This window comes from Gadus macrocephalus, chromosome 23 (genome assembly GCF_031168955.1).
Source record: "Gadus macrocephalus chromosome 23, ASM3116895v1".
NCBI classification, from domain to species: Eukaryota; Metazoa; Chordata; class Actinopteri; order Gadiformes; family Gadidae; genus Gadus; species Gadus macrocephalus.
The window spans coordinates 3,045,441-3,073,259 of NC_082404.1; the positions used below are offsets into that span (position 1 = coordinate 3,045,441).

The 27,819-nt window shown below is 48.0% G+C and overlaps 2 protein-coding genes across 5 annotated transcripts; one reads left to right on the forward strand and one right to left on the reverse strand.

Moving 5' to 3' along the window:
• The first annotated feature begins 138 nt into the window (after positions 1-138).
• Positions 139-6,567, forward strand: mtfr1 (mitochondrial fission regulator 1). The gene is made up of 8 exons (XM_060045405.1): positions 139-357; positions 932-1,025; positions 1,975-2,073; positions 2,777-2,925; positions 3,178-3,413; positions 3,553-3,811; positions 4,094-4,259; positions 4,349-6,567. The coding sequence occupies exons 2-8, from the start codon at positions 990-992 to the stop codon at positions 4,394-4,396; spliced, it is 993 nt and encodes a 330-aa protein (XP_059901388.1). The 5' UTR covers positions 139-357; positions 932-989; the 3' UTR covers positions 4,397-6,567.
• On the reverse strand, positions 5,888-27,819 carry pde7a (phosphodiesterase 7A). Of its 4 annotated transcripts, none has more exons than XM_060045402.1 (12): positions 26,627-27,819; positions 14,661-14,721; positions 12,211-12,297; positions 11,087-11,250; positions 10,816-10,879; positions 10,302-10,498; positions 9,845-9,976; positions 9,455-9,546; positions 8,812-8,956; positions 8,599-8,695; positions 8,367-8,447; positions 5,888-8,034 (listed from the first exon to the last, which is right to left on the reverse strand). In XM_060045402.1, the coding sequence occupies exons 1-12, from the start codon at positions 26,762-26,764 to the stop codon at positions 7,784-7,786; spliced, it is 1,509 nt and encodes a 502-aa protein (XP_059901385.1). In that variant the 5' UTR covers positions 26,765-27,819; the 3' UTR covers positions 5,888-7,783. The 4 variants fall into 4 exon arrangements, with proteins under 4 accessions (XP_059901385.1, XP_059901384.1, XP_059901387.1 ...); XM_060045401.1 differs by having other exon boundaries at positions 12,211-12,300; XM_060045404.1 differs by lacking the exon at positions 26,627-27,819 and adding an exon at positions 16,566-16,760 and having other exon boundaries at positions 12,211-12,300.

Here is a 27,819-nt window from a genome sequence, read left to right on the forward strand (position 1 = left end):
AAAAAAATAAAAATAAAAATCCTGTCAGTTCTATTGACACAGGGGTCACGATGATATTACTTAGTCCAGAAGTCATTCGGGCATCGATGGTAGACATTACGAGCATACATGAAGTGAGCGACGGTGACTGGATCAAACGGAGTGACTTACGGAGACCAAACCAATGAGATGAAGTTATTGTAACCTTAAACGAATACCATTGGACACATCGACTGCTGATCAATTTGCAAAGCCAATCAAAACATTGTCCCCGCCCACTCCAATGTATCCCGCCTCCGAGGTTTCTGGACTCCACCTGATAGCCCTGGAAAGAGTAAGAAAGACCGGCGGCCAACTTTTTGATAGCTTACAAACTAGGTAAGTTGTCATTCAAGATTATCAAAAACCTCCGTAAGCTTTGACACAGTTATCGTTGGAACTGCTGGTGAACTGTTGATCGTTTCGTGCCACAAATAAGAGCGGTTGAGCAAAACAAACACCCAGCAGCGGATCGACCGCTGACTGTTAGCCCCGTTAGCATAGCTGCAGTCATCGTTCACATGACCTAAGCCTCTCTTTGTTTTCAACTATAAGTAAAGTAAAGCATCTTCTACCAAATTTGGTATACTTGATAAATCTGGCTAACCAAATGATTGTCATGTTTAGTTGGGATTAGATTGACATGAGTCGTGCTCCTCTAAGTAATGCATTTGTACCTGTTGTGATCCTGACCTACTATCTGCCCCCCTTCTGGCTTTATTCTGATTGCTACATTGTAGTGTATGAACTATGACCATGTCTTGTTGTCAGACGCAGAGTACCGAGTTGTATGGGACTAATGAAAGTTAATCTACTTTCATTGGTCGTAATTGCCTTCAGTGTTGCTGCTGGTTCGACGCCACATGCTTTAGGGTCTCATCCTCTTGACCTGCCTCTTCTGTTCCCCATCAAGGCTAAGATGCCCCTTTCCCCGGACCCCATGAACCTGTGTTCATGTGAAATGCTTCAGTATGAATAAAGAAAATGTGCGGAGTGAAATGGACCTGGTAAGTAAATGAGATGTATGGTGGTATCTGGTATGGTATCCTAATCTTGCGACAAACTATTGTCTGTGTGTATACGCTATCACAGAGCAGGGACGTTTCTAGCTTTTTTGGGGCCCAACTTGAAATACATTTTAGGGAGCCCTAGTTTGGTTTGCTGAAACGGCATCCGAGGGGAAACGCTGAACGTTGTTGATCTGTCACGCTGTGAATTAGCGATGCCTGGGGAACTAAAGACTGTATTACTGCTAAATACATGTGACCCATGTATCTAGCTGTGTATACCTGACGAGGAGGCGGAGAGCTCTGTCCTGTGTGATTACCATATACAAATGTAGAAGCCTTACAATTATGGAGTTTGGCGGAACAAACATAATTTCAATTCGGAGTTTACTTTCCTCCAGTATGAGGTGTTGAGTGAGTAATCCCTTCCGCCTGTTGTGACAACTGCTTATAAGTGTACTCATGTCCTTTATAAATAGGGCCTAAAATTTTTTTTTGTTTGGTTCCGGTTTCCGACCGACCATGTCAATTTATCAATTTTATTTTATTTTTTATGCAAACTATAATCACGTTTTGGTACAGCACCTCTTCATTCTGTACAAGGATGAGCGAATTTTCTCGTTTTTAAATGAAAACAACCTACCTATCATTCGCTGCCGCTGGAAAAAAGAAAAGAAAAAAAGAAAATAAATTCCCTACCTACCCATGACCTCAACTGACAACCAACAGGAACCAAACTTTTTTTTTTTTTAGGCCTAGGCACTCTGCAATAAAGAGATCTAAAGTGTGGAGCGAACTCAAAGTTCAAGTTCATTAGGTGGTATTGCGTTGCTACCTGCTGTAATGCACATTAATTAAACTGAGTCAGAATTCCCTACGATAGACTTGGCTCCGAAACTGAAAAATCTATTCTCCGTGTTTTGTAACGTGTATTTGTATTTTTTGCAAGGCATCTGGATCAGCCAAGCGCTATGGGTCATCAAGGAGTATCGTGCGAAGAATAGCTACAAGTCTGCCTCTTAAACCCTGTCCCAGAGTCCAGTTCCAGGTGACGACCACAACATTCTAGTCTGTAAAACATGAATTAGGCCCCTCTATGTGACAGTGGCTCTTAATGTCTGTTTGCTAGAGGTAACGTAATTGGGAGGTATTCTATTTCCTGTATACCAATGAGTTTAATTATTACCCCCATTGTTGGTTCTAAATATGATCAATGTTTTCTTCCTTCAACACCATGGTGTGTGCTCCGATGTCTGTTGTGATTGGACTGAATATGACTTCTCAGGTCAATGATAATGTGGAACAAGCACTGCACAGCACACACACAACTTCTTAACTATTTTCCATAAAGCTGAGCTGTTGTTTCAGATCCTTCTCCCTACTGTCTCTTTCAACAACACGGTACTGTTCTCTTCTCTTGTTTCTCTTTCCAGCCACCCTCCTAGCTATGAGGAATGCTGTAGGGCAGCTCTAGGTCGGTTCACTCGCTTGCCGCCGGCGACCTTTTACCGAATAACAAGCTGTGTGACATTATTCACATTATTAACCCTCTTTTCTTGCTCATCATTTCAACTCCTTTTTTTTTTCCGTCGCTTCACTGCTTTCTTGTTGTTTCTTTAAACATCTCACTGCCTGAGTTTTTGTTTATTTTTTAGAGTGAGCTGCTATTATTTAGCGGCTATGGAGTGGTTGGCTTATTTTCGCTCTGGTAGCACAGTAGTTAAACGCGCCCCCTATGCCTCCGCCGGTAGCTGAACCCCTATGCAGAGGACGGCAGCTACCTGAGAGCCCCCAGCAGACAGAACTTCCTGGTCACCTCCCTCGCTGACGTGGGCTGGATCGCCCGAGAAGACGACGATGAGGATGATGAGGAGGATGAAGACTACTTTGACATGCCGAGGTGAGATTGGCAAAAACAAACCCCCCCCCCACCCGGTTCCAGACAGGCAGTCTGGAAACTTCAAATCAAACCCACCGTACTGGTTTTCAGTCGTTGCATAACCATTGATTATATTTATTTTCTACTTGCATGATGTCTGCGGCAGGTGTGGCGTAACATTTATTTATTCAAAACGTATCCGTAGATATTAGTGAAGCGCATGCAGGGGTCGAATCCTGTCAATTAATGGGACTTTTTCAAATGTGGCCACAGGCCAGGGCCTTCAACAGGGCTGGTGTTTCGATTGTCCCAGCCTCAGTCCCCCAAGGTGCCCATGGCCCGACCCCGGTCGCTACCCAGCCTGCACCAGGTGGACCCGGACCCCCAGGGCCCGGCCGCCAGCAACAACGAGGCCAATCGGAAGATCAGCGCCCTGGAGGAGGAGCTGGCCAAGCTGAGGGTGCAGATCGCACAGATTGTCCTGGCCCAGGAGAGGAGCACGCAGTCAGGTGACCGCAAACCATCTGCCGCTCTGCATGCCCTGTACTGGCCTGCTTTCAACCCCGGCAGCCCGCTGTAATACCGCATGGCTGGCACTAGGTGGCAGCCAAGCATCGGGCCATAAAACCCCTCTCTCCCCAACTCCAGCTCCCGCCGCTGGTGTCCCAGCGCCTCCCCAGGCCTTCGGGGCCCCCCCACCACCCCCGCCCCCACCACCTCCGCCTCCTCCCCCTCTCCCTCCTCCGGCCCACGTGCTCCAGAGGACCTTCTCAGCCATGGACCTGATCAAGGAGCGCCGGGGGAAGAAGCTGGAGAGCGGCCCGGCGGCCCCGGAGCCCAAAGCGGCCCCCAGCATGCTCGACGTGCTGAAGGACATGGGCCAGGTGAAGCTGCGCTCGGTCAAAAGGTGAGCGCAGCGACTGGAGCCGTCCCCTCCTGCTGCGGCAGCGGCCTCTCCATCAGCCCGTTGTTGAGACCCCAACATTTGTGTTTCAACCCCCTCAACAGCTGCTGGCAATATTACTCGTCCGAGTGCATTATTTGGTTAGGTTGGTATGTGTGTACAGGACCGTTCAAATTATTTCAATGTGCCTATCTGGTGACCCTGAGTGGGGTCGCGATATGCCAGTCTGATGTCATGATCAATGCAACCAGTGCCCCACACTAACGTCCAGTCTGGTCCGGCTAGGGGGGGGGAGGCCAAGGCCAGCCAGCCCATGGACGCCGCCTCCCTCATCGCCCAGGCCCTGAAGCGCAAGTTCGCCCACCGCCACCGCCACGACAGCGGAGCCGAGGACGACGGGGAATTCACACTGCCTATCCCAGACGCCAAACCGCCGGTCCAGACGCCCTCGGTAAGGGTTCGCGTCCCCATACCTGCACCCCGCCCGCGGCTGGGGTGTTCTCGGCCACGTTGTGACCTCTGCTTCTGTGTTTCTAACAGTTCGGCCAGCACATGTTGAAATCCAGCGCCAAAAGGAAGTGGGACTGAGCAGCGCCCTCCCCCACGTCGAGGGGCCGTGTTTGGGACGAGAGCTCCGCCTCGGGTGGCTCCTTGTCTCACCCGCCTTCAAGTGTCGGCCCTTCTCCCACTCGCAGAGAGAAGGCAGTAGGTCATTCTGAACGGGCTCAGCCTGCAGCAGATGGGGGGGGGGGGGGGCTCCATAAACCCATCGTATGTCCCAAAGGTTGCACCTGACGGTCCCTTCCAGCATGAAAGCCGGTTATTTTTGCACTTTGTTTATTTATGTACTGTTGCGGCACACAGTGTTTGTTTGTTTGTTTGAAGCAAGTTTCTTTCTCATAATTATTGTGTGTTTCGTTAATGCAAACAGACTGAAGGAATTAAAGTACCAGTTGTGTCATTTTAAGGTGAGGCAGCACCACTTTTTACTGGCATCATTTGTAATGGTAATGAGTAACTATTCCCTGTAAGTCTTTCAGAAGGTGCGTGGTTTTCTGCATGCCCAGTATAAGGGGGACATGGCAGAGGAAAGGGAGCAGTATTGTTATCATATAACACTTGGTAGTCTTTTTAATTCATCATTAATACAAGTTAAATCTAGTTTTTGTTTAACACCGATTATGCCTAGATTTTGATTAGGTCATTGTCCAATTAAAGCATGCGTTCTACTCATTTGATAGTTTTGGACTTCTGCGTTGAAGTTGAGCAGACTTGAGTTCAGTGTTTCCCTCTGTACTAGTCTCAAGGCCCAGAAGGAGCGGGAACTATGTGGCCATGTTGGAGTTTTGTACCATTGAGACATTTTAACGTCTCTCCTAATTGTGCTCTGTACTTCACAGCCAAATAACTTCTACATCAGTGTTCCAGAAGCATTATGTTTTATTGCCAACTGCTAGTTGAATCTTTTCCTTTTAAATGTATCTTTGTTTAATGATTTATTGTGGAAGTTTTCAAAGGAGTTATTAATATTGTATTGGACACTATCAATGTAGATCTTTCATTACGTACTGAAAATAAAGTATTTTGATTGCTAGAAAAGGGTCCCACAGTGAGTTCATGTTGAGGTTCTTCTGCTTTAGCAGGCCTACACCTTTTACTCACTGAAAACCATCCATTAAAGTTTAGTTAGCTAGTTTTTCACCGTTCAATTACCTTGGTATGCAATGTTGACACCAAAGCTTAATTAAATGTGGGGCGTGTCTTGATTTCTAGATCACAGTAGCACAGCAGTTCATAGATCACACACCAACACTTATGACTGATCACTGCCAGTGAGGTTGTTTCAAGTCATGATTTTAAAGGGAAGTAAACTGTTGGAGGTATCTCAAATGTTCACTGAAATGTTTGCCAGTAACTGACAAATGATGAATAAATAATAACTCAAGTTTTTGTGCTCAATGGTCTCCTTAATCGTATCTTCTCTCGAGGAAGTGCCCTTACTGTGCAAATACAATTGAAAATAACAACTTTTGCCTAATCTTGGCAAGCAGGAATATCAACTGCCTTAAAATACAAAACTCAATGTTTTATGTATTTATTAGTCAAATAAGAACTGCAACAGGCGTGTATCAAAAAGATCAATACGGCAAAGCCTTTACAAAATCTGGCTCGACACTGAAGTCTTTCCCAAAAGATGGCTGTCGCAACAAATTGTAAACAGTTTTATCAACAGTCTTACAGCACTAACAGCAAAAATACAAATCAGCTAAAGTAAGAAAAGCACCTGTTATCGTTCAAAATGTTTAACACAAACACAACTTTGTGCCACTATGCAGAATCAAAAGTAGACAAACAGGAAATAATGGAATGTTCCAAAAGTAATTGAGCATTTTGTTGTCCGTACAAAAAGGACTTGTTCCTCTCGAAAGCAAAAGGATTGGACAGTGCAATCAAAAGAAGAGAAGTACACAATGCTCTCGATGAGAAAAGGAGTTGGTTTGGTCACTTAGCATAGTTTGTGCATAGTTATAAAGGCATCTGTCGAGCGGTCCTCTGGGAGGGGGGGGGGTGCATGATGTGGCCATGTAGCAAAGACACTCTGGGTGGAGGGAGAGAGGCATCCCCTCCTGGCCCCCTCCGTGACGGTCCCCCGGGGGGACCACCCTGCTCCGCCGCCAGCCGTCCTCCCGTCTCTCCACAAGATTGGCAAAAAAAACTAAACCTGAGCAAGTCCATTTTGCGCAGCGTTCCTGGTGACATGCGAGCGCCAAAAAGACCCGGGCAAAGGGGAGGCACCGTCGGACCCCAGGGTCCCCCTCCACCCAGGGGGGGACCTTCCACATGGCTCCTCCCCCCAGGGGGGGACCTCACACATGGCTCCTCCCCCAGGGGAGGAGGACCTTCCACATGGCTCCTCCCCCAGGGGAGGAGGACCTTCCACATGGCTCCTCCCTCAGGGGGAGGAGGACCTTCCACATGGCTCCTCCCTCAGGGGGAACATGTCTCCTGCGTTTGGAGGAAAGAACAGACTTTGAGGTCTACAATATCTAAAAGGAGCGATGTGAAGGCCTCAGACAGAAGCTGCACATCTAAGACCATGATCGTGGTTATTGTTATTTGGGAGTGCAGTGAGTGGATTCAGCATCAGGTGAAGTTGGTTATGGCGTTTGTGTGTGTGTTGCAAAGGTTCAGCTCATGGCATAAACAGTAAGGGTGTTGACGGTTGGTTCTTCACATCTGTGCTTCAAAAAGGCAAACTGCCAGAGTTCCAACGCAGGTCGCTTTATAGTTGTGAGGGCAAACAGAACGACGGCAAAGAGTCGAGCGAGGAGATGCGTAAACAGTCTTCTTAGAGGCAGCAAAAGGACTGGGCTTGTCACATTGTCTATTTTTGTTTTTCCTTTTTTTACAGACAAAGAAGAATCTTCAATACAAACGCAACACAACTCAGCATTCATGTTACAAGTCCTGGGACAGTCAGATTCAGTCGATTCAGTTCAAATCATTCTCTTCAAATCTTTGATTTCAAATGGCACTTCAAAACACCACAACAAAAGGAAAAAAGGAAAGTCTTCACGATTTCATTTTGTTACGACTTCACCGTGATTCCCTTAGATCTACCTATGAAAACATTATAGTGGTGATGCCAAAAACTAGAGAACAAATAAATAAAATACAGATAAAGGAAAATTCAGCAGTAGCCAAATGAGGTATCCATGTATTGCTCTATGCCAAAAAAAACAAAATAATTAAAAATTAAATAACTTAAATAAAATCAGTGGTTGTCCAGATGGAAAGCGAAAGCAACAAAAACGTAACTACGGTGTGGAAGATAATTAAGGAACATCCACAGGGTCAGAGGTCTTACCAGAGCCCCCCCCCCTCCCCCCAGACACACTGACCTTGAGGTCAGGGGTCAGGGGGCGGGCACAACAACAGAAACAAAGTAAAAGTAGAAGGCTAAACGGCAGAGTGTCAGGACCCCCTGTTTCCCTGAGGTATATCTTTGGGGCCGGTTCCTCCCGAGGCTGTGGTGACGCCGGGGTCTCCGGACCCCCCAGGCTCGGCCGGCTCCTCAGGGCCGGAGGTCTGCCGCTGCCCCAGCTGGAGGCTGCCCCAGCTGGCCTTGTTGAGCCCCAGGTGCCCCAGCATGGTCTGGGAGAGCCGCGTGTCCGAGAAGCGGGCCCACTCCGAGAACAGAGGCTCCACCACGTAGCTCATGAAGCCTGGTGGGGGAGAGACAGAGAGACAGAGAGAAAGAGAGGCAGACAGAGACAGAGACAGACAGAGACAGACAGAGACAGAGACAGAGAGGCAGACAGAGACAGAGACAGACAGAGACAGAGACAGAGAGAGAGAGACAGAGAGAGGCAGACAGAGACAGAGGCAGACAGAGACAGAGACAGACAGACAGAGACAGAGACAGAGAGAGAGAGACAGACAGAGAGACAGACAGAGGCAGACAGAGACAGAGACAGAGAGAGAGAGAAGGTTGAACAAACTAGAAGTAGGATATCGATCGTATCCAATTGCAGAGAAGAAGGGGATGTTGCGTTACCGATTTGAATGTCTCCCATAGTGTTTTTGTCGCGGTCACAAAGTGGGCTGACCTCCAGATTGTGCTTCTTTTCAATGTCTCCTAGAAAGGACACAGAGAGAGCCATTCAGATACGTACACAAATGCATCAGATTGGGTGAAGCCTGGATCCATGTGGGGATGGGATTTAAAAAACAACAAAGGTGTCAACAAAATCGAATGTGTTTCCCCAAGAACAGGTGGGAGCAGACACCTTGATGGAAGAACTCCTCTGTGACCTTCTCGCTCCACTGCTTGCTGAGCTCCCAGGGTCTGCAGGGGTTGCAGATGTCTGCACACTTCAGGGCCATCTGCAGGACAAGGAAGACCAGAGGGAGCTCAGGGGGACCCCTCAAGAACATCGGAGGATCATCCAACACGGCAACACGAGAGCCAATGTAATCCACTGTTGCGCGGTGCGACTGACCTGCAGGATGAAGTGGCGGTGGTGGGCGTGGCTCAGACACAGGTCATCCTGGTCCAGGTGGGTCCGGAACCGGGACAGATACTCGTTCTGCTGGCTGATGTCCGTGGCCAGGATCAGAGAACCCAGCTGCCTCTCCATGTTCAGGCTGAAGAGAGGAGAGAGAGAGAGAGAGAGAGAGAGAGAGAGAGAGAGAGAGAGAGAGAGAGAGAGAGAGAGACAGCAAGACAGATAGGGAGAGAGAGACAGAATGACAAACACACAGACAGACAAACAGATAGAGAGAGGGCGAGAGAGACAGAGAGAGCAAGACCGAGAGAGAGACAGACACAGAGATGGACGGACAGACCGAAAGATCATTTCAGTTTTTATTTCATTTCTGGATGTTGACGAATGTATAGAGATTGCTTTGGTGTTTGAGGCCTTTCTTTCAGTGAGAGGGAGGCTATCTTATGGTGGAAGACACGTAATGGTTGATGTGTAGGGGCCTGAAATAAGCAGAGTCCTTCCTAGAGTTCTTGGTAGAGAAGGACCTCAGTCAGGTATAGGTTAGCGTGGTAAGGTGTAGGTCAGCGTGTTAAAGGTGTCATCATGTCCTCCATGTGTTTGAGGTTCTAGGCGGCGGGCGGGGGACAAGCAGACCCACCTGTCCTCGGCGGGCAGGTGGGACAGGAGCTCCGTCTCTCTGAGCAGGCCAACAGCAGACTTCCAGTGGTGGTTCTCCAGAACCGAGGTATTCTGCACATGGAAATGGAGATTATTGAGGCATTGAGTCATTTAGGAGAAACCTTTAACCACAGTGATTTACAGCGAATGGAGATCCATGGAGTGGGAGTCAGGGCATCATTCAGTCTGGGGGATAGAACCCAGAACATCTGGGCTGGGAGTGGAACATCCTACTCACTACATACCAATCCTGCCATGCACAGACACACGCACGAAGAGGACTGGACACCAGGGAGGGAGGGAGGGAGGGAGGGAGAGCGCTCCACGACCATGGGGGATGTGTGGTGGGTGGGGGTGGGGAGACTCCTACCTTATAGAGGGTGGCCAGGTAGTGGTCCGTCTTGATGAGGAACGGCTGGTTGACCCCGGGGTGACCCAGGTCGTGGGTGACCGCCGCCAGCAGGCCAATCAGGAGGTCGCAGGAGGTCAGGTATTTGGAGAGCTAAACGATAAGCAGCGATGAGAGATTGTACCGCTGAGTGGAGATGTTTTGCAAAAACACACAAACTAAACTTTTGGACGTTGGAACCTGTCATCCATTTGTTTGCTGCTTATATTTCAGATTTTCAATGAAAAAATAAACTTTCCGTCTTTATTTTATATTTCCATCAGGAGTCTTGTGGATTACTCCCACAATGTGAATAAAAATGCTACTGCATCAAAAAGCATACATTTTATTGACAGAATAACTTTGACCTTCCCATGACCTCTCCCCACCCTAACCGATCAAGAGAAAGACAAAGAGAAGGATCCAGTGTTCCTCTTACCACGGGCTCCCGCATGTAGCAGTACATGGCCTGCGTGACGTCTGCGGCGTGCACCCCGTTGTGGTAGGGGTTGTGGCTGTGGTAGTCCTCCTGCACCATGACCAGGAACCTCCACAGCTTCACCACGTCCAGCTGGAACAGCTCCACCAGCCCGTACTGGTTGAGCAGGTGGAAGGTCAAGGTGATCAGGCTGTTCCCTGGGCAGAGAGAGAGGGACAAAAAACCTCAACATAGAATATAACATGAAAAGAGAAAATCGACATAAAATCAGAGCACTTTTATTGATGCTTTTGATTTCAAGTACTTTATTTACAGCTGAATGAAAGGATCAACAATTGATTGCAGTTACATAAAGCGTCCACAAGGTGGGACTATTGGGCGGTTGCTGACACACCAGCCAAACCTTGACTGACTCTGTCCCATGTCCTTCAGAGCTAGTTACCACAACAGAGCAGCTTACTGACCCAATAACCCAGATGTCCCACATGCCGTTCTCGCTCCGCCATCAACTTACCGTTGGTGAACTTATCGAAGAGGAAGATGTCAAAGTTCCAACTCCCCACTTTATCCAACATGCACTGCAAATAAACAGAGGGAGAGTAACAAACACAAGGTTAGGTTTGGCGTAGAATTGAAGGGAATTCAAATTGATTGTAATTAATCCTGTCATTTCGATCGCGTCGTGTGTGTGTGTGTGTGTGTGTGTGTGTGTGTGTGTGTGTGTGTGTGTGTGTGTGTGTGTGTGTGTGTGTGTGTGTGTGTGTGTGTGTGTGTGTGTGTCCTACTCTGGCCTGGCCGGTGTAGTCCTCGTCCAGGAGGTGCAGGGGGATCTGCTGGGGCGGCCCCCGCAGCAGGCGGGAGGAGTGCAGGTACCTCTGGAAGCTGAGCAGCCGGTGGACCCTCCTCTCCGGGGCCGAGTCGGCCGCACCCGCCAGGGGGCCCAGACACGCTGCAGACACAGGGGGGGGGGACGCTCTCACCGTCAGTGGCTGTTCCATATCGGGGTTCAAGCCCAGACCACCCCTTCATCTGGTGGTCCCTGCAGGTCTCTGTCAAACTGATTAATCTAATCTAGGGTTCACTATGAGGCTCGTTGGAGTGACAGCGTCTGCCATGTAACCAGAGTTAATAGAAGACTGTGTGCACGTAAACACACGCACGCACACACACACACACACACACACACACACACACACACACACACACACACACACACACACACACACACACACACACACACACACACACACACACACACACACACACACACACACAATAAAACATTTACTGAAATGCATCCAACCATCATTTGAAAATAAAACGTGTGGTTTAGTGTGTCTTGTTGGGAGAAGTGGAAGGGTGAGAAATGACAATGTGAAAGGGGAAATCAAACAAGAACACAGCGATACACACTCAAACTGCTGACTCAGCAACACCGTACTAAGCTTCTGGTCTGGGAACACCCACCCACACACACACAGGCCGGTCACACACATAGCATCTAGATAAACTATAAGTGCAATCCGAAAGCATGTTAGCTAGAGGAGGGATTACGCTACAGAGTGTGAAAACACACACACACACACACACACACACACACACACACACACACACACACACACACACACACACACACACACACACACACACACACACACACACACACACACACACGAAGCATGAAAGTATTCCTTCAGCATGAGGTTCTTTAGGAGAGCCTAACATCTGGCTTAAGCCAAGACAGGTCTTTAGGGTTCCTGTGTAGAACCTTGTGGGCGAACCAAAGGCCTGGACACACAATGTATCTCCATGTCTCCCTCCATCTCATGGGAAGCCCCTCTGGACATCAGAGAGAGATCAGGGTCGTACAGGGAGGTGGACAGCATGTAGGGGCTCCTCTCATACTCACTGTGAAGCGTACGGAAGTCAATACAGAGGTACGGCGGTGAGCCCCTGGGCTCCGGGTCGAAGCCCACCTGGCGCCTGACTCTCACATCTCCTGGAGGACAAGCAACACACACTTACTCTCACATCTCCTGGAGGACAAGCAACACACACTTACTCTCACACCTCCTGGAGGACAAGCAACACACACTCATACACTCTCTCATCTCCTGTAGGACCAGACACACCTCCTTAAAAGTCAACCCGGGGCTGGTTGGGGGGATTATTGCAACAAACGCAATGGATGTAACAAACGATGAACGGAAGTATGAACCAACGATGGAGGGATGCGAATAGCTATCTCACACTCACCTGTTACAGATCAATTAAAATTATCTGAAAGCTGTGGTGCAGTGCATCAAATGGGGACATTTCTGTTTCAAACTTTTATATGAAAGAAATACGGGACTCACATAGAAACACAAAGCCAGCCAGCCTTCCATGAGCGATTTAATGCAGCCAATCGAATCCCAGCGAGGGTGTAATGCTGTGTGACTGAGGCGAGCACAATTCTAGAACGCTGTGTTATTGCCATGTATCGTCTTTAGCAACGCGGCTCCGCAGTGAGAAGGCCTCGACAGGCCTGCTGGACGGCGGACGACATCACAGCGAGGTGGACCGCACGGAAACGGAGCGATAGAGTGGCTGAACCAAAGAGTGGCTCAGCGAGGTGGGATCAGATGAGGCCCTATATGTTCTGCCCCGTCTGGTTCTGTTCGTTGCATTCCAGGTTGAAGCATCGTGGTGCGGTTCGTTACAAACCCCACACTTACTCTCACACGCCGGCCTGCACACTATACAACATGAGTCAAAATTGAGGGGACTCCAATTTATGCAGGACAATGCTGGACACCTCACTGAATCTCCATCCCTCCATTCATCCAATCAATCACATGTTGAAGGAAAGTGAGGAAAATAAGAGGAAATTGGCCTTGGCATTTCAAGTGGAGAAGGAACCGAAGAATTCAAGGTCAGAAAGCCACTGTGTGTGTGTGTAATCTCAGGTGGAACGTGCACTTTCTGATTGGCCTGATGTGTGGATTCGAAGGGCTAGGAGTGTATAAAGTGTATTTTCGCCCTCAACACACACACACACACACACACACACACACACACACACACACACACACACACACACACACACACACACACACACACACACACACACACACACACACACACACACACACACTTAACGTAGTATCAAAGCATCCTGCTGACGGGTGCTTCTTCCCGTGACATACGGGCTGCTGCTACTCCTGAAACGGTGAAATGATTCAGGAGCTAGGCCTCCTTTGGTGAGCTCCATCCCTGCCCTACGGCACAAGGGGCAGACCGCCTCACTGGAAATGAGCAAATACCCCTGAGTCCTGGTCTGGCAAGGCCCAGCACTAGGGGACATGCGAGGAACAGATAGTTGGAAGGTAAATCTATCGACGGCTCCAGGGAAATTCAAAAACCACATCCAATGTCCGTTTGGAGAGAAACACCACGGCCTGTAAGAACACATAGGGCTTTAGGGCTCTGTTTCACGTGGCCTACTTACAGCCCTCTGTCAGCCTGCGCACACGTCTCTTGGAATTCGATACTGACGGCTGAAAACGTCAATGGACTACGGAGTTGGCAGCGTCTCTCACGATCCTGTTCCTCAAAACCGCACCAGTGCTTTCAAGTCCGCCAAACAGGTTGCAGCGTGCGCGTCTGTGCATGTGGGGACTTTTTGTGCGTTTATGGAAAGGTCACAGACATGAAATAAAGAAAGGAAGAGAGGGAGTGACGTGGACCGCACCGCAGAAAGAAATGCTTGTATTGCCCATGGGTGACTGATTGGCGAGCTAGCAGGTGGGGCCACAGAGCCGACGCCCATGGGACATCCATGTTCAGCCAACGGGATCGCTCCCCTGGCTCCGTTCAATACCTTCTCCACAACTCTCGTCCTAAGAAATTAATCCACACAGGCGAGCATGCATACTTGCGTGGGCCGAATCGTGGAGGCATGTGCGGAAGGGAAACATGTGTACAAGCATGGTCGTGCACGCACACAAACTGTTTTATGCAAGCAAGTCGGCCACGGAATCAAATTTACGGCTCTTATGAAATCTGAAAAAAATTCAAAAGAAATGCTTAATAGACGCAGACTAAGCCTATTGTGATGGAGAGATTTAACAAAGTGCCAGAGATGGAGAGCGTGGACACACACACACACAACCCCCCCCCCCCCCCCCACACACACACACACACACACACACACACACACACACACACACACACACACACACACACACACACACACACACACACACACACACACACACACACACACACACACACACCTAACCACTTATCCTGGTCAAATAGGACATGGAAAGCAACATGCCCAAGAAGTCTGTGAGTGAGGTCAATGGAAGTACTTACCTAGCATGCGGATATACAGTGCCGTCTGGTCTGAGCTGTCATAGGAGATGGCCCCTCTTCTCTGTAAAAAAGAACAATCAGATTGTTTAATGATTTGATTGACAAGTGTCAATCACTTTCAAAGAAGCCTTGAAAGCGCACTTAGAAAATAAAATCAATATTGATAACGCAACTTCAACAATCTAACAAAGTACTGATAGGTGAACAAATAGAAGTCAACTGAAGGAAACGTGTTTGATTCAAAAGGGCAAGGTTCTGCAATGTTAGTAACACATGTTTGCTTTAAATACAGAACACACACTCACACACCGCCAGTACCCTGGCCCTATTCCACTGTGTGTTTCTGTCCAGCTCAACACTGATCAACATGATTCTCCTTCATATCATCCAGCTGATAGGATGGAAAAAGACACACACACACACACACACATGTGAGAACCGCGTATGTGGCCAGCGCATGTGTACACACACAAACGTGACTGCAATCGACAACTTTGTTTCTCCCCCCCTTATCAAAAAGGACTGATTGTAGGGGTTAGCAGCTGCTGCAGCTGTGGACGATATTCTAGGCTACGCTAGAGTAGGCAAGGCTATGACAGTTTGACCATAACACGGTGAGAGTGTAAACGGATACACCTGTCCGGCTCGCAGTGCACACAACTGAGCAGAACCACCTCTGACCCCATACCTCAAGCACAGAGCCTGAACCTTTAACCTCAATACATGGAAACCCTCAACTTCAACCTTTCTATCCAGATAGATCAACTATCACATAATACTTATATCATACAATAACTTACTGATACTCAAACCTAATAACCCCTAAACTTACACCCAATACCAAAGCCTAACCATCCTAAGCTTGTTAGCGGTTTAACTTTAATGCAAAATCCAATCAGAATGTTGATTATATTACCACTTACACCGCCAGCGCTCACTAAGAACCTCTCGTCTGTTGAATAATCTGTGCATCACTGAAGCATCATGAACCCACTGAGCATGAGCACTGCCAGCCCTGTCCCCTACCCTCCCCTGACGAGACACACAAGTCACAGCACATAATAAGGAGTCCCGAAGGGCAGAACAGGAGGGAGAGAGGAGATGTTTAAACCGGGGGGAATGGAACCTTATTGAGTTAATCACACCTCATTTCCCAGGGTAATGACCCCACCTCACCACACCACTACAGACCACTCCCCATCCCCGTGGCTGGCTCACGTCACGTCAAGGCCGTGTCATGGGACTGGTATTCACCAGCCATGTACATTGAGGAGTGTGCTACTTCTTTAAACAGTGGTATGGGTTCGTCCGGTTCCCCTCCCCTCTCTGCCGACCTCTGTCCCTCCCTGTTCTGGAGGAGTGATCAGGAACGTTTGGGGGTTGGATTATTATTAAGGGTCAAACGACAGGTCCTCCCCTGATCACTTCTCTGTGTGCCCATCACCAGGTATAACAGTGAATCCCCAGGTATAACAGTCAATCCCCAGGTATAACAGTCAATCCCCAGGTATAACAGTCAATCCCCAGGTATAACAGTCAATCAGCAGGTATAACAGTCAATCCGCAGGTATAACAGTCAATCACCAGCCAGCCAATCACCAGCCAGTCAATCAGCAGGTAAAATAGTCAATCCCCAGGTATAACAGTCAATCCCAAGGTATAACATTAAATCCCCAGGCATAACAGTCAATCACACAGGTGATTGACTGTTATACCTGGGTGGTTGTTTTTCTGGTTTTAAAAACAGGTTTGTACATCCCCTATGATCTGGAACATAGTAGTCAAAGCCATTTTGTCAGAGCTACTAAAATAAGACGACCAGTTTGTGAATGTCTACACTGCTCCGGACCCGAGCCCAGTTCTTTTGGTGCCGTCGGAAGCCTTTCGGACAGAAGGAGCACTAACCCTACGGTGTGATTGATTGGAGCTCTGTCTTGACAGCGGTTCATGTTGTTGGCTGCGTCCGAGAAGGGGATACGTTTCTCAGACACTTGTAGCACTCAGTGTTGGACTTTGATCGGGACTCACTCACACTCTGACAGCAACAAGACGTGTCGGTATCTTTAAGATAAGATCATTTACTTTCTGGGTTTTAGTACTTATTTTTCTTATAAAAAATACGCATAATAGATACATTACAGATGCAAATAAACACTGTTCTGGGAAATGTAAGGGTCACCGAACAGAATAGTACAGTAATAAAAACTGTAAAAGATTTAAATAATATGCAAAACTTTTCAACATCAACCAAATAATAGTGTTGCGGGATTTGCAGCACAGAGATACTATTGTAATCTTTCAGTCAGACTTCTTCAATAAACAAATATTACTGGAACCGCTGCAGTAGGATTTGAACATTAGGAAAACTGAGCAGCAACAGTTTGAAGTGAATTAAACTGTTATTTCCAAGAGTTTTACAACGATGTTGCTACAGCGTTCGACTTTGAGGATGTACAAACTAAACTAAAGGGTGGTCTTTCCCAGATTCTCTATCCAAGAGTTTACTAGCTGATTTAGGGTGTATTATTATACATTTTCTAGGCAGGATATTGGTAGGACGGTAGTGGATACAAACCCCCTTACAAAATATCTTTTGATGCTGTTGTTCACCACCATAAAAACAAAATGCTTCCTGGTATTATTCATATAACAACAGAAGGCTGTGCCTCAAATTGATTTCTTTGAGAACATTTTTATAATACGATTGTGCAATTCTGTAAATGTTTCCTCAAAAACCATACATGCTGGTCTCAAAAAAACCTCCAGACGCGGCTGCACTGTGTCAGAGGCGCTCCACGCAGAACCCTGCAGACGGCTTCATGGAGAGGACTGTGGAGAGAGCCGCCTCAACATGGGTGACCCGCTCCTCTTCCTCTGCTATGGGGCCCATCACAGCAGCACAGGGTCCAATGGGAATCCATTACCGCTAGCATTTCTGAAGGGGTGAGCGTGTGTACAGGACCAGACATGGGGGGTTCTCGGGTTGCAGGCCCTGGACAGGCAGCTGCTGGTTGGCTAGACAGCGGTCACTGGTGGTGGGGGCTCCCCTCGTCTAGTGTTACCGGGCGCCGCAACGCGGCTCCATGAATGACTCTGCTTATGAGCTCACTGCAGCTCGCCTCCTGAGCCGGGCGCTGTCTGATTGACTGACATGTTGGCTGCAAGACAACCCGATCTGTACTGTATGGTATGTGTCCTGACAGGCTGGCGAGCTGAATAACAGCACTCGTTCTCTTTCCTGGTGTGTGTTATTGTCGTAAGCTATGCCCTCTGTGACGTAAAGAGAGCGATAGTTTGGCAGGAATGTGGCTCCGATTTCAGTCGGTTGACATCCAGAAGACTGGATATACATGTCCGAGTGTGTGTGTGTGTGTGTGTGTGTGTGTGTGTGTGTGTGTGTGTGTGTGTGTGTGTGTGTGTGTGTGTGTCAGTTTAGTGCTACGTTGCTAAAGATAACACACAAACACAATTAAAATGCATTACTCTCCTCTCAGTCCTTTGATGTCACATGAACTCAACCAATCCAAGCCACATCTTTTATTTAACCAGCAAACAACAGCCTGACCCCATGTGGGTGAGCAGTGTTTCAGTATCAACAAGCCGTGCGTGTTGACATACAGCAACGTCGGTTACTGTAAATGATTATGATCATGTCTCTGCTGTAAATAATTGTGACGCTCTTGCCCTTACATGGCTGGCCCACCGCACACACACCCATGCCAAGCCTCTGTGTGTGCCAGGAAAACACACACGCACACACTTAACCTGATCTCAGTTGTTGTACACTCAGGCTTTGTTGCTGGAGCTGACAATAGGAAGGAGAAGTGCCCTGGTACGAGGCAGACGGATCAGGTGGCCTCACTGAGCTGACCTCGCTCCATGGAGAATGCACAAATAAAAAGGGACATTTGGAGGATATGTGTATTCACCGCGCATCCAACAAGTTTTTCTGCTTGGACTTCCAAGGAGGAAGTGGTTGATTGAAAGATGCAGACAGGACAGAATGAAATCTCAGGCTGCCCCTCCCTGCACAGCTAGAGAACAGATGATGATAACGTTACAAGATCCATGTTCGACCCCATTAATGCTAAACAGAGTTCAGGTCCTCCCTCAGTTCCTATGGGAGACACACCTCTAGGAATCAGCTGATGGACCACCTTGGGACTTGTCCTCTTCCATCCCTGCTCTCCTTTTCTAGGTTTATAGGTGTGGTATTTCAACCTTCTCTTATATCAGTCTGTAGAACCATGGTGGACAATTGTACAGCCAACCATTTATTTTTTAGACATGTTAGAGAGTGGCTTTTTGACTGGCTTTATAATGCCAGTTGCTAGTATGTGAACACCACACTCAAACTAGTAGTAGAGTATCAGCTCACATGTATAGAGACAACAACAATCATCTTTCTCTGAAGTCCCATAGAAAGGACCAAGTTCCTTAGGTCGGGTTGGAGTCCCAGAGAAAGACCTGAGTTCTGTCTGGGTTAGAGTCCCGACGTCTGTCTGGGTTGGAGTCCGAGAATAAGGCCTTTGGTTCGTGGTTAGAGTTCTGACGTGTGTCTGGGTTAGAGTCCTAGAATCTGGGTTAGAGTCTTAGAATAGAGTCCTAGCCTAGAATAGAAATTGACTAGAATCCGGGTTGGAGGCCCAGAGAAAGTACCAAGTTCCTTTAGGTCGGGTTGGAGTCCCGACGTGGGTACCAGAGAGACTGTTGATCTGATTTTAAATACATTGCACTTTCTATTTTACTAATTTCTTTGCATATGATTTATTTTAGTTATCTATTATTTTATTTTATTGTGTGACAATGTTTACATGTGAAGCACTTTGAGCCTGCCTTATGTATGAAAAGTGCTACATAAATAAAGTTGCCTTGCCTTGCCTTGCCTTAAAAACATATACCCCACTAATCTGTAATCTGCCCAATCCGGGTTTGGACCGAAAGCACCTGTAATATTATCACTAGCAGATCCTCGACCATGTGTGGAAAGGGAGAACTGAAAAAAAAAAAACTGTTTGAAAGAGAAGGTGTGAGCAATCACTCAATTAGAAAGATTACTCTTTTATTGCATAGGTGGTCTTTTTTTATTGCCAGTGCCTGACATCTTTCCTCATGAATCAACTGTGCTCGCTCCTCCACCTCTCCCAGTATAAACAATCTCTACATAATTATAATAACAGGCTTGTCAATTCTTAATATACTCCTCCTATTTCCCTTTTCTGGTGGCCATCATCCGAATAGTGTGCTTGTTTACCCGCTCTTATCTGGAATAGCACGAATGCTGCGGTGCAGTTTTATTGAAACTTTGCACAGTGAACAAAACACCTTTATTAGTGTGTTTTCACTGGACCTTAAGTCGTATTTCCAGTGAGAGCACTCAAACAAGCGCTGCATACAGCCACTGTATATCTCCCAGCACTGCTCCAAACCGTCATTACCACCCAGCATATGAAACACAGAAGTGCAACTCAGACCAAGAGAGTGGTTCCCAAAGCCACCCACCTTCTCCACACAGTTCTGACTGGTGATGTTGTTGTGTTGCCTTTGGATGTGGCTTTCCAATCAAACGGATACTAACCAGTTTAACCATTTTAGAATTTAAATGGGAAACAACAACGTAAAAGAAACATTCGGTTTGCGACAGCAATATTATGAAATGTAACAAAATTATGCTATTGTAAAGGATGAAGCATGAAGGCGCAGCTTCACCATGACCTCGTTTGGGTCGAACCAGGACAAAACCAAGATGTAGTGCGCTGGCGCAGACCAAGAATATGACCATGGCCTGAAACGGGATCAACTTGTGATGCGTTTCTTACAAGAACATAAGCCGCAGTTCATGTGAACAGAGGTCCACTTTCAGAATCGTTTTCAGGACACTTCCGATTTATGACCACGCGTGAGAACCTTCTGCTAGCCTGCTGCCCAGCATTTCCCCATTTCCCCGTTCCACGCGGTCCACTGCGGGATGTCATACGCTATGTGGCCAGTAGTTCTCTGGGGGGGGGGGGGGGGGAGAGGTTTAGGGCAAATAGATTGATGCCTTCTCATAAACTCTTGACAAATCAACAAAGAAAGAGAAAGACAGAAGGGCGGACAGTCAAAACATTGGCCCCATAAACACAAACAACCCATAAAGCTGTGCGGCACGGAGGCGCCGGGGCCCGCGGCTTCATAACCCCAACGCTTCCTCCTGAGTTATGGGCCCTGGCGTACCGGCGCCGTGTGGGACTCCACATTCCAGCAAGTGAGTGCGAGACCATAAACATGGACTTTACGGCACAGGTCTTCTGAGAGAGAGAAAGCATGTGTGGCTGCTTGTATGTGTGTACAGTGTGTGTGTGTACAGTGTGTGTGTGTGTACAGTGTGTGAGTGAGTGAGTGAGTGAGTGAGTGAGTGAGTGAGTGAGTGAGTGAGTGTGTGTGTGTGTGTGTGTGTGTGAGCGTGTGTGCGCACTCTCTGGCCTTTGCATAAGCCACAGAATAAGTCTACCGGCTGCTGACGGTGGTTTATGAGGACACTTTACTTTGAAACACTCCGGCTACAGTGCAGTCCCTGAGGGGGGGGGGGGGGGTTGGTTGGAGTAGGGTCGGGTGGGGGTGGAGAGGTGGTCCGAGCGAGCGCACGGAATGGCGGATCCTAATGCCTGTGAGCAGAGGCAGAGCAGGCCTGGTGGGGTCGAGTTGGGGGGTGGCGGTGGTTACTGTTGCACAGAACAGCGTATGCCACTTGTCTGGCAGTTAAAACAAAAAGCAGTTATCGCTCTCTCTCAAACTAAAGTGTCATAAAGGCTTTAAGGTGTCTTTACACAAGGAGCGCTTCAGGCGATAGACGGGCTGCATTAATCTGGGCTTCATGAGGCAACATAAGGACGGGGCAGCTACAGGCCTAGGGGAGGGGGAGGGGAGGCCGGTCGGCCTGCCTCCTACCCCCTGCTTGCGGTGTGTCTTGCTTGCTGGCGGTGGAAGTCTTTTCATTTCAGAACATCATCCATAGACTCTAATTACCTCAGTGTGTGTGCATACCCCCACACCCCACCCCCACCCCCACTCCCCTGTTCATGCCGCCACCATCAAAAATTAGAAACAGGTCTCTAGTCCGTGAGCCCCCAAAGCATTCTTATTTTGTAGTCCGTAGTCGCTCACTAGAGCATAGATAACTGTTTGTTGCAGTCACAGAGCACAACCGGCTGCGTTTGTCTAATTCAGTGTATTTTATAAAGAGGAATATTAAATATTGGTGCATAGGATCTGGGCTGTGATAGAAAGGCTCTCCTGAGGCTTGGGGGACCCAGCGGCCCTGACGCGGTGTCAGAGGTCTGCGTTGATATGAGCCACCTTCTCACGGCCGATTGCACTCCACACTGCAGCACAAAACAGGCGGTCATGTGACCCGAGAGGCCCCTTGAGCAGCCCTCCCCCACAGAGGCACACAGAGAGACTGGCTTTGGAAAAGGATGTGGGCTTTGTCCGAATCATGTTTACCAGCTACAAACCGCACATGTGGGGTGTAGAAGCCCCTCCAAACTACAGGAACAAACCGTGACCCACTTCTGGCAACTTAGTATTTTTTTTATAGAAACTATTTTTGGATTCATTTATTTTTGTTTCTGTACAAGGTTGTGAAACAAAAGGCCGGGAGTGTGACAGGCTCCTCGAGCAGTAAACTCTTACCACATCCTGAGAACGACGTCAATGCAACGTCACTTATCGCGGCTCCAGTTCAGATCAGCACTCTGCTGAGACAAGAAGCTCTGCAGTTTGCTCTCTTCTTATCGGACGCAGAGATGCACGGGAACCATGCGTGCTTACTTCAGTTTCTCAACGTTTAAGGGGTCGTTTAGCAATAAAAAAAGAACGCAGACCGCTGTGAGGGTTCAGTTAAAGTTCAGGCAGGCAAGGTGAACCCACCACAGAGGTAGATGTGATACTCTCCATAGGCTGAGGCACACAGATCGCATGTTTTAAAAGCACGTAATCAAAACGGTACAAATTAGCAGCAGGGTGATGATGTTTTTGCACCATATTCTGTTTTCCACAGAACAGCTGTAGGATTATGATTGACAGGAAATGAAGATGTACAGAAGGGGGGTGGAAAATAATCTGGCCCATTTTGTGTTTTGTGTTTGGCCTCATCAATATCCAGCATCTGTTGATTGATTTTTCTATCCGAGTAAGCGGCAAACAGCAAATGTCAATTACAACAGCTTATCAAGAAAACACTGTGTGCGTTCATGTTTTACTGGTATTAAATAATAGGTATGTACGAGCCGTGGCATACAACGTGTGTGTGTGTGTGTGTGTGTGTGTGTGTGTGTGTGTGTGTGTGTGTGTGTGTGTGTGTGTGTGTGTGTGTGTGTGTGTGTGTGTGTGTGTGTGTGTGTGTGTGTGTGTGTGTGTTGCACCAAGCCCTTTCATTGTACTCTATCTTATCTACTTTGCGTGTGTGTTGACTGTTTACTCCAAGAGCCAGAGCCAGACCCTGGAGGCCCTCCCAGACCCCACAGCCAGGGGGACGACTCTGATTCAATCAGCCTCATGCTCTCATTCCTAGGAGCTCAGAAAATAGGATTGTTATACTGTTATCCTCCCCTAATACCCGGGGCAGCTCTACAGTGTGTATCACTGTACTACCGCTATTAAAATTCCAGTCATGGCTAGCCTCGGATCACATTATGAAAAAAAGATAACCCATCACTTTTTTCTGGACATTTCAAGAGGCAATGTGTGCGAATAGAATAAAAGCCAAGCACTCTCCTGGGCAAACAGATTCCAACTGACTCCTGCCAGCTCTCTCCAAGGGCATATTTACCAAATGACATTCACTTCAGGGGCACAGCGCGACACATTCCTCCAGGACTTTGTCACTCCAGCTCTCCTCTTTTGTCCTGTTTACAAGAGGAAATGTCTTAATCTAAGAGGCACACGGAAGGGGGGAGGGGGACAGAGAGAGAGAGCCAGAGAGACTAAAACTGACCATCTGCGAGGCTGGCAACGCGCCAAACCACTGCCCCCAGAGCCCGACACATGGCTAACTGCCTCGTTCTGCAGCCCCCGTTTCCACAAACAACTCTGTTGAGCCACACACACGAAAACACAGCAGCCACTGAGGACAAACACACCCCTTATGGTCAAACGCACAAAAGAACCATCTTTAGCGGAGAGTAATTGCACTGCGACAAAAGACGCAAGCGGCGCGCGAAGGGCAGGGTTTAAGTGTCTGCTCAACACGGTGATAGCCACTACCGCAATAAGAAGAGTCAGATGGAAGGGTTGTTAACCTGCGGAGGACGTGTTGATCCTCCCTCTGCTCGGCGCGGTCACCTCAACACACCCGCCCAGCCCCTAAACATGGGCTCATCTATATTCTGTGGTACACTACTGACGTTAGCCTAGCCTTCTCCGAGCGACAAGGGAACCGGTTTCACAAAAAAAGGAGCAACCAGAGAAATGCTCGACCATCAGGGATCAGGATGGACTGCTACCCAACAAAGAACACCCAACCAAGATACAATAACTGATCTCGTATCCGAGATGAATCGCCATCCACGAGTATGGCTACAGTTCACAACAGCTTGATTTGATTTTGTCTACATTGTTTCATTGTTTACATTATTATATCCAACTAAACAACGTAGGCCTTTCCTTGTCTAACCCCTAAAATGGAAAATCGTTTGTCTGGGTCACATCTACTCATCAAGCAAACTTTGTCTGTATCGTCATGTCTGGATAATTGTGCCACGCAACAGCTGGGTCTTCCATTGGGACGATGGGGGTGCTACATGGGGGTGCTACATGGGGGTGCTACATGGGGGCGCTACATGGGGGCGCTACATGAGCCCAGCATTGCTCGTATTCTAGAAAGTTATACAACATTGTTTTTAAGCGGTTTGACTCGTCTTGCCTTCTTTGTGCAATATTGCTTCAAATGTTAATCAGTCAAACCCTTCTCCATTCTCTTCATCGATGGGGGTCATGATGGGATGTGAATACTGTGTAATCAGAACAGAGCTCTCTGTCTGCAAAGACCGGACACTCTTTTATTATATGGATGCATTATATGAATTATGTTATATTACATAGGTCTACTTTATATCATAAAAGGCTTATATATTATCGGTCAAATTGAATGCAGTTGCTGACATGAAAGCTCACTTGAAGCTGGGTCCTTACTTAGAGGTGTAGTGCCTGGCCTATACACAAACGATGTAGGAAACCCCAATAATAAGCCAATTAAGTATTTCCAATCAATTTAACCACGCAAAAGTTGCCACAAAAGGAAGCATCATTGAGCCGAATATATAAACAAATATCGTATATGATTGGCCGATCAGTCGGAGATGTATCTGGCCCGACCAATCAGATTTGACTATGGACTATGACATCCCCCTGGTATCAACAAAACGGTCTGCATAACAGGCTGCATCCCCCTTGGTTGGGATTGTTAGCGAGAGAACTTTATCGACTTCATAAAGTCAAAGAGACATCTTACAATTGCAAGACACTTCTTGAGATCCAACTCATCTCTGACAATCAAAAGGTCTTATTCAGCTGTGTAATCCAAAACTAAGAATATAAAAAGCACACCACACCATGCATTGCAGGTTCCGACCTCTTGTGACTGGACCTTCAACGCACTGTTGCCGCACTCTTGCAGGTTTTATGACTCTGCCAGCCAGACAGCCAATTCTGCAGTCCCCAGTTCTGAGAGAGCGTGTTAATTACACTGGGCCAAAGAAAAAGAAGACGGACCCAGGTATGATGAGTGGGGCCAGCCAAGGTGGGCGAGAGACATGGATAGAGAGACAGCTGGATGGAGATAGAGGTAGTGATGGACGACGACTGGCAAAGGGCCTATCAACAACCACATAGCGTACATTCCCTGACATCTGACGAAATGCTAATCACGCCCGGAGCTAGAAGAGCAGCCCTGGGGCCACAGAGCACAGAGAGAGGGTCGGGCCCCAGCACACTGAGGGGCCATTGACGTCTGACCAGCTGTAGGGTCAGCCCCTCTGGAGGGGTTGAAGAAGTGCTTGTGCTGCGGTGGTGGAGCTAGCTTCAAAGCAGACACACATGAGTGGTTATGTGGAACACTGTTGTGTAGGCCCAGACCAAAGAGCCTGGTGGAAATGGCCCATGAGATACGCACACGCACACCTCAACAATACGCTGATATGTAGTCAACATGTTGTGGGAGTCTGTGTGTGTACGCGGTGAACCTCCCACAGACGCACCATAGCACACCATGTGCTTTTCGGAGAACATTCTTAGGAGCCAGAGAGTGAAACGTGAGTCATGTTCGGCCCTGGGTGGAAACCCCCAACCCAATGGTTAATGGTACAGACTCGTACACCACCTGCGCTACTGACGCAGGTGGTGCCCCAGTACCCTGACCCACATCTTGTTTAAAGCTTTGGTGAACGTTGAATTGAAAGTGTCAATTTGGGGGAGGAAAGAATCGTCTGACGGGCACATAGACCCATGACTTAGTTCTCCTTCTCTGGTGGTGGTGGGGGGGGGGGGTGGGAATAAGAGAATAAGGCGAAGCTTTGAGAAAAAGGAGTTTCAGGAGTGAAGAAACGTTGAACGCATGACTGATTGGGTTAAGTTTTTGCTGTCAATGGGTCAAGAATTTCCTAACAGATAAAGCCTTGGGTTGCTTTTCACCAACATAGTCACAACATTAGAGAATGAAAGCTATGCACGCGATCTGCCTTACATTGCTGTACAAATCATTATGTTGGTCATGTCAGACATACACACAGTGTGTGTGTGTGTGTGTGTGTGTGTGTGTGTGTGTGTGTGTGTGTTGGACTCTGAGGAAAGAAAAACAACCACCTGCAAGATTCCAATGAACGGGTTGAAATCCCTGAAGTTTGTGGGCATGTGCGATTCAAAGCACCATTCCAACGCTAACTGATAACATTCAATAACGAAGTGGGCTAAACGGTCTGTGTGTGTACCTGTGACAGCTGTCTGGGATCAGGAGCTCCGAACAGGGATGAACTGGAGCTGAAACTAATGGCTCCCCTCCGGCTGAGGACGTGCTTTGGAACCAGCCTGTCTAGAGGCAACACCGGCAGTTGAGAACATACTTCCATTGAACAGTCAGGGCTGGATCCAGAGAAGAATGGTGGTAGAAATATCTCCCAAAAAAGGGAGAATGCAATCAAGTGAAAACGCAATGCAAAATCTTGAAATCGAAAAAGATGTATGGAGAGGATCCGTTAGTGAGCTCCAATGTGTGTGCTCATGGTGAGAGTCTCAAACTTATTCACAAGGCCTTCAGAGATGGCTCTTCTTACATTCGTTTATCTCATTATATTCGGATTTTCATGCTGCTTTTGCATTTGCTCCTACCCTCTTCAGTCCACTCACATCCAGGCCCACGGTCGACAAGGCCTTACCATCTTCTGGATCTCTATAAAAAGGCTTCCTCATGTTGTGTCAGCAGGTCCGCACACCGACGCATCGCAGTATTGGAGATCCGCGGATCATTAATCCCAAAATTAAAACAAAAGGCAGGACCACCTCCAGAAGATGTCCTCCACCGATGCTGCAGATCGGATGCGACCAGGCTGTATGAAGAGGGAGAGCCTCGGGTGGGGAGCCTCTCTGTCGTCCCGGGGACCGTGTCCATCCAGCCTCGGTGGGACTACAGAGATACCAGCAACATGTAGGAGGATCCAGGTCCTTCTTTTCTACAGCAGCATAAAGAACCAGTCGTCTTCATTCACCACAGTCACACATACACACACTCACACACACACACACACGCACACGCACACACGCACACACGCACACGCACACGCACCGACACCGACACACACACACACACACACACACACACACACACACACACACACACACACACACACACACACACACACACACACACACACACACCGACACACACACCGGAGTGGTACGGATTGAGAGAGCTTGAACAGAGGGAACCCCGACGGTCATCCGATCTTCTGCGAATCCGGCGGGTAGAAAAGGGTCACGAAAAGAAAGAATATAAACGAACGTGTTTTTGTTGCTTCCCCTACAACTACATACTTAACCTCCCTAAGCATTAAGCTCTACGTTGTGGTTTAAAAGCACATATACACCACCTGCCAGAGATGGTGGTGTTGAAGCTAACAAAAACGCC

Bases quoted from the DNA above. Each gene is read 5' to 3' on its own strand.
- pde7a (XM_060045401.1), bottom strand. From the start codon at position 26,764: ATGGAAGTATGTTCTCAACTGCCGGTGTTGCCTCTAGACAGGCTGGTT. The intron at 12,301-14,660 runs GTAAGTACTTCC...CTTGTCCTCCAG, and splicing joins ACTGTATATCCGCATGCTAG to GAGATGTGAGAGTCAGGCGC. The intron at 10,880-11,086 runs GTAGGACACACA...GTTTATTTGCAG, and splicing joins ACTACACCGGCCAGGCCAGA to TGCATGTTGGATAAAGTGGG.
- mtfr1 (XM_060045405.1), top strand. From the start codon at position 990: ATGAATAAAGAAAATGTGCGGAGTGAAATGGACCTG. The intron at 2,074-2,776 runs GTGACGACCACA...CTCCGCCGGTAG, and splicing joins GTCCCAGAGTCCAGTTCCAG to CTGAACCCCTATGCAGAGGA. The intron at 2,926-3,177 runs GTGAGATTGGCA...ATGTGGCCACAG, and splicing joins GACTACTTTGACATGCCGAG to GCCAGGGCCTTCAACAGGGC.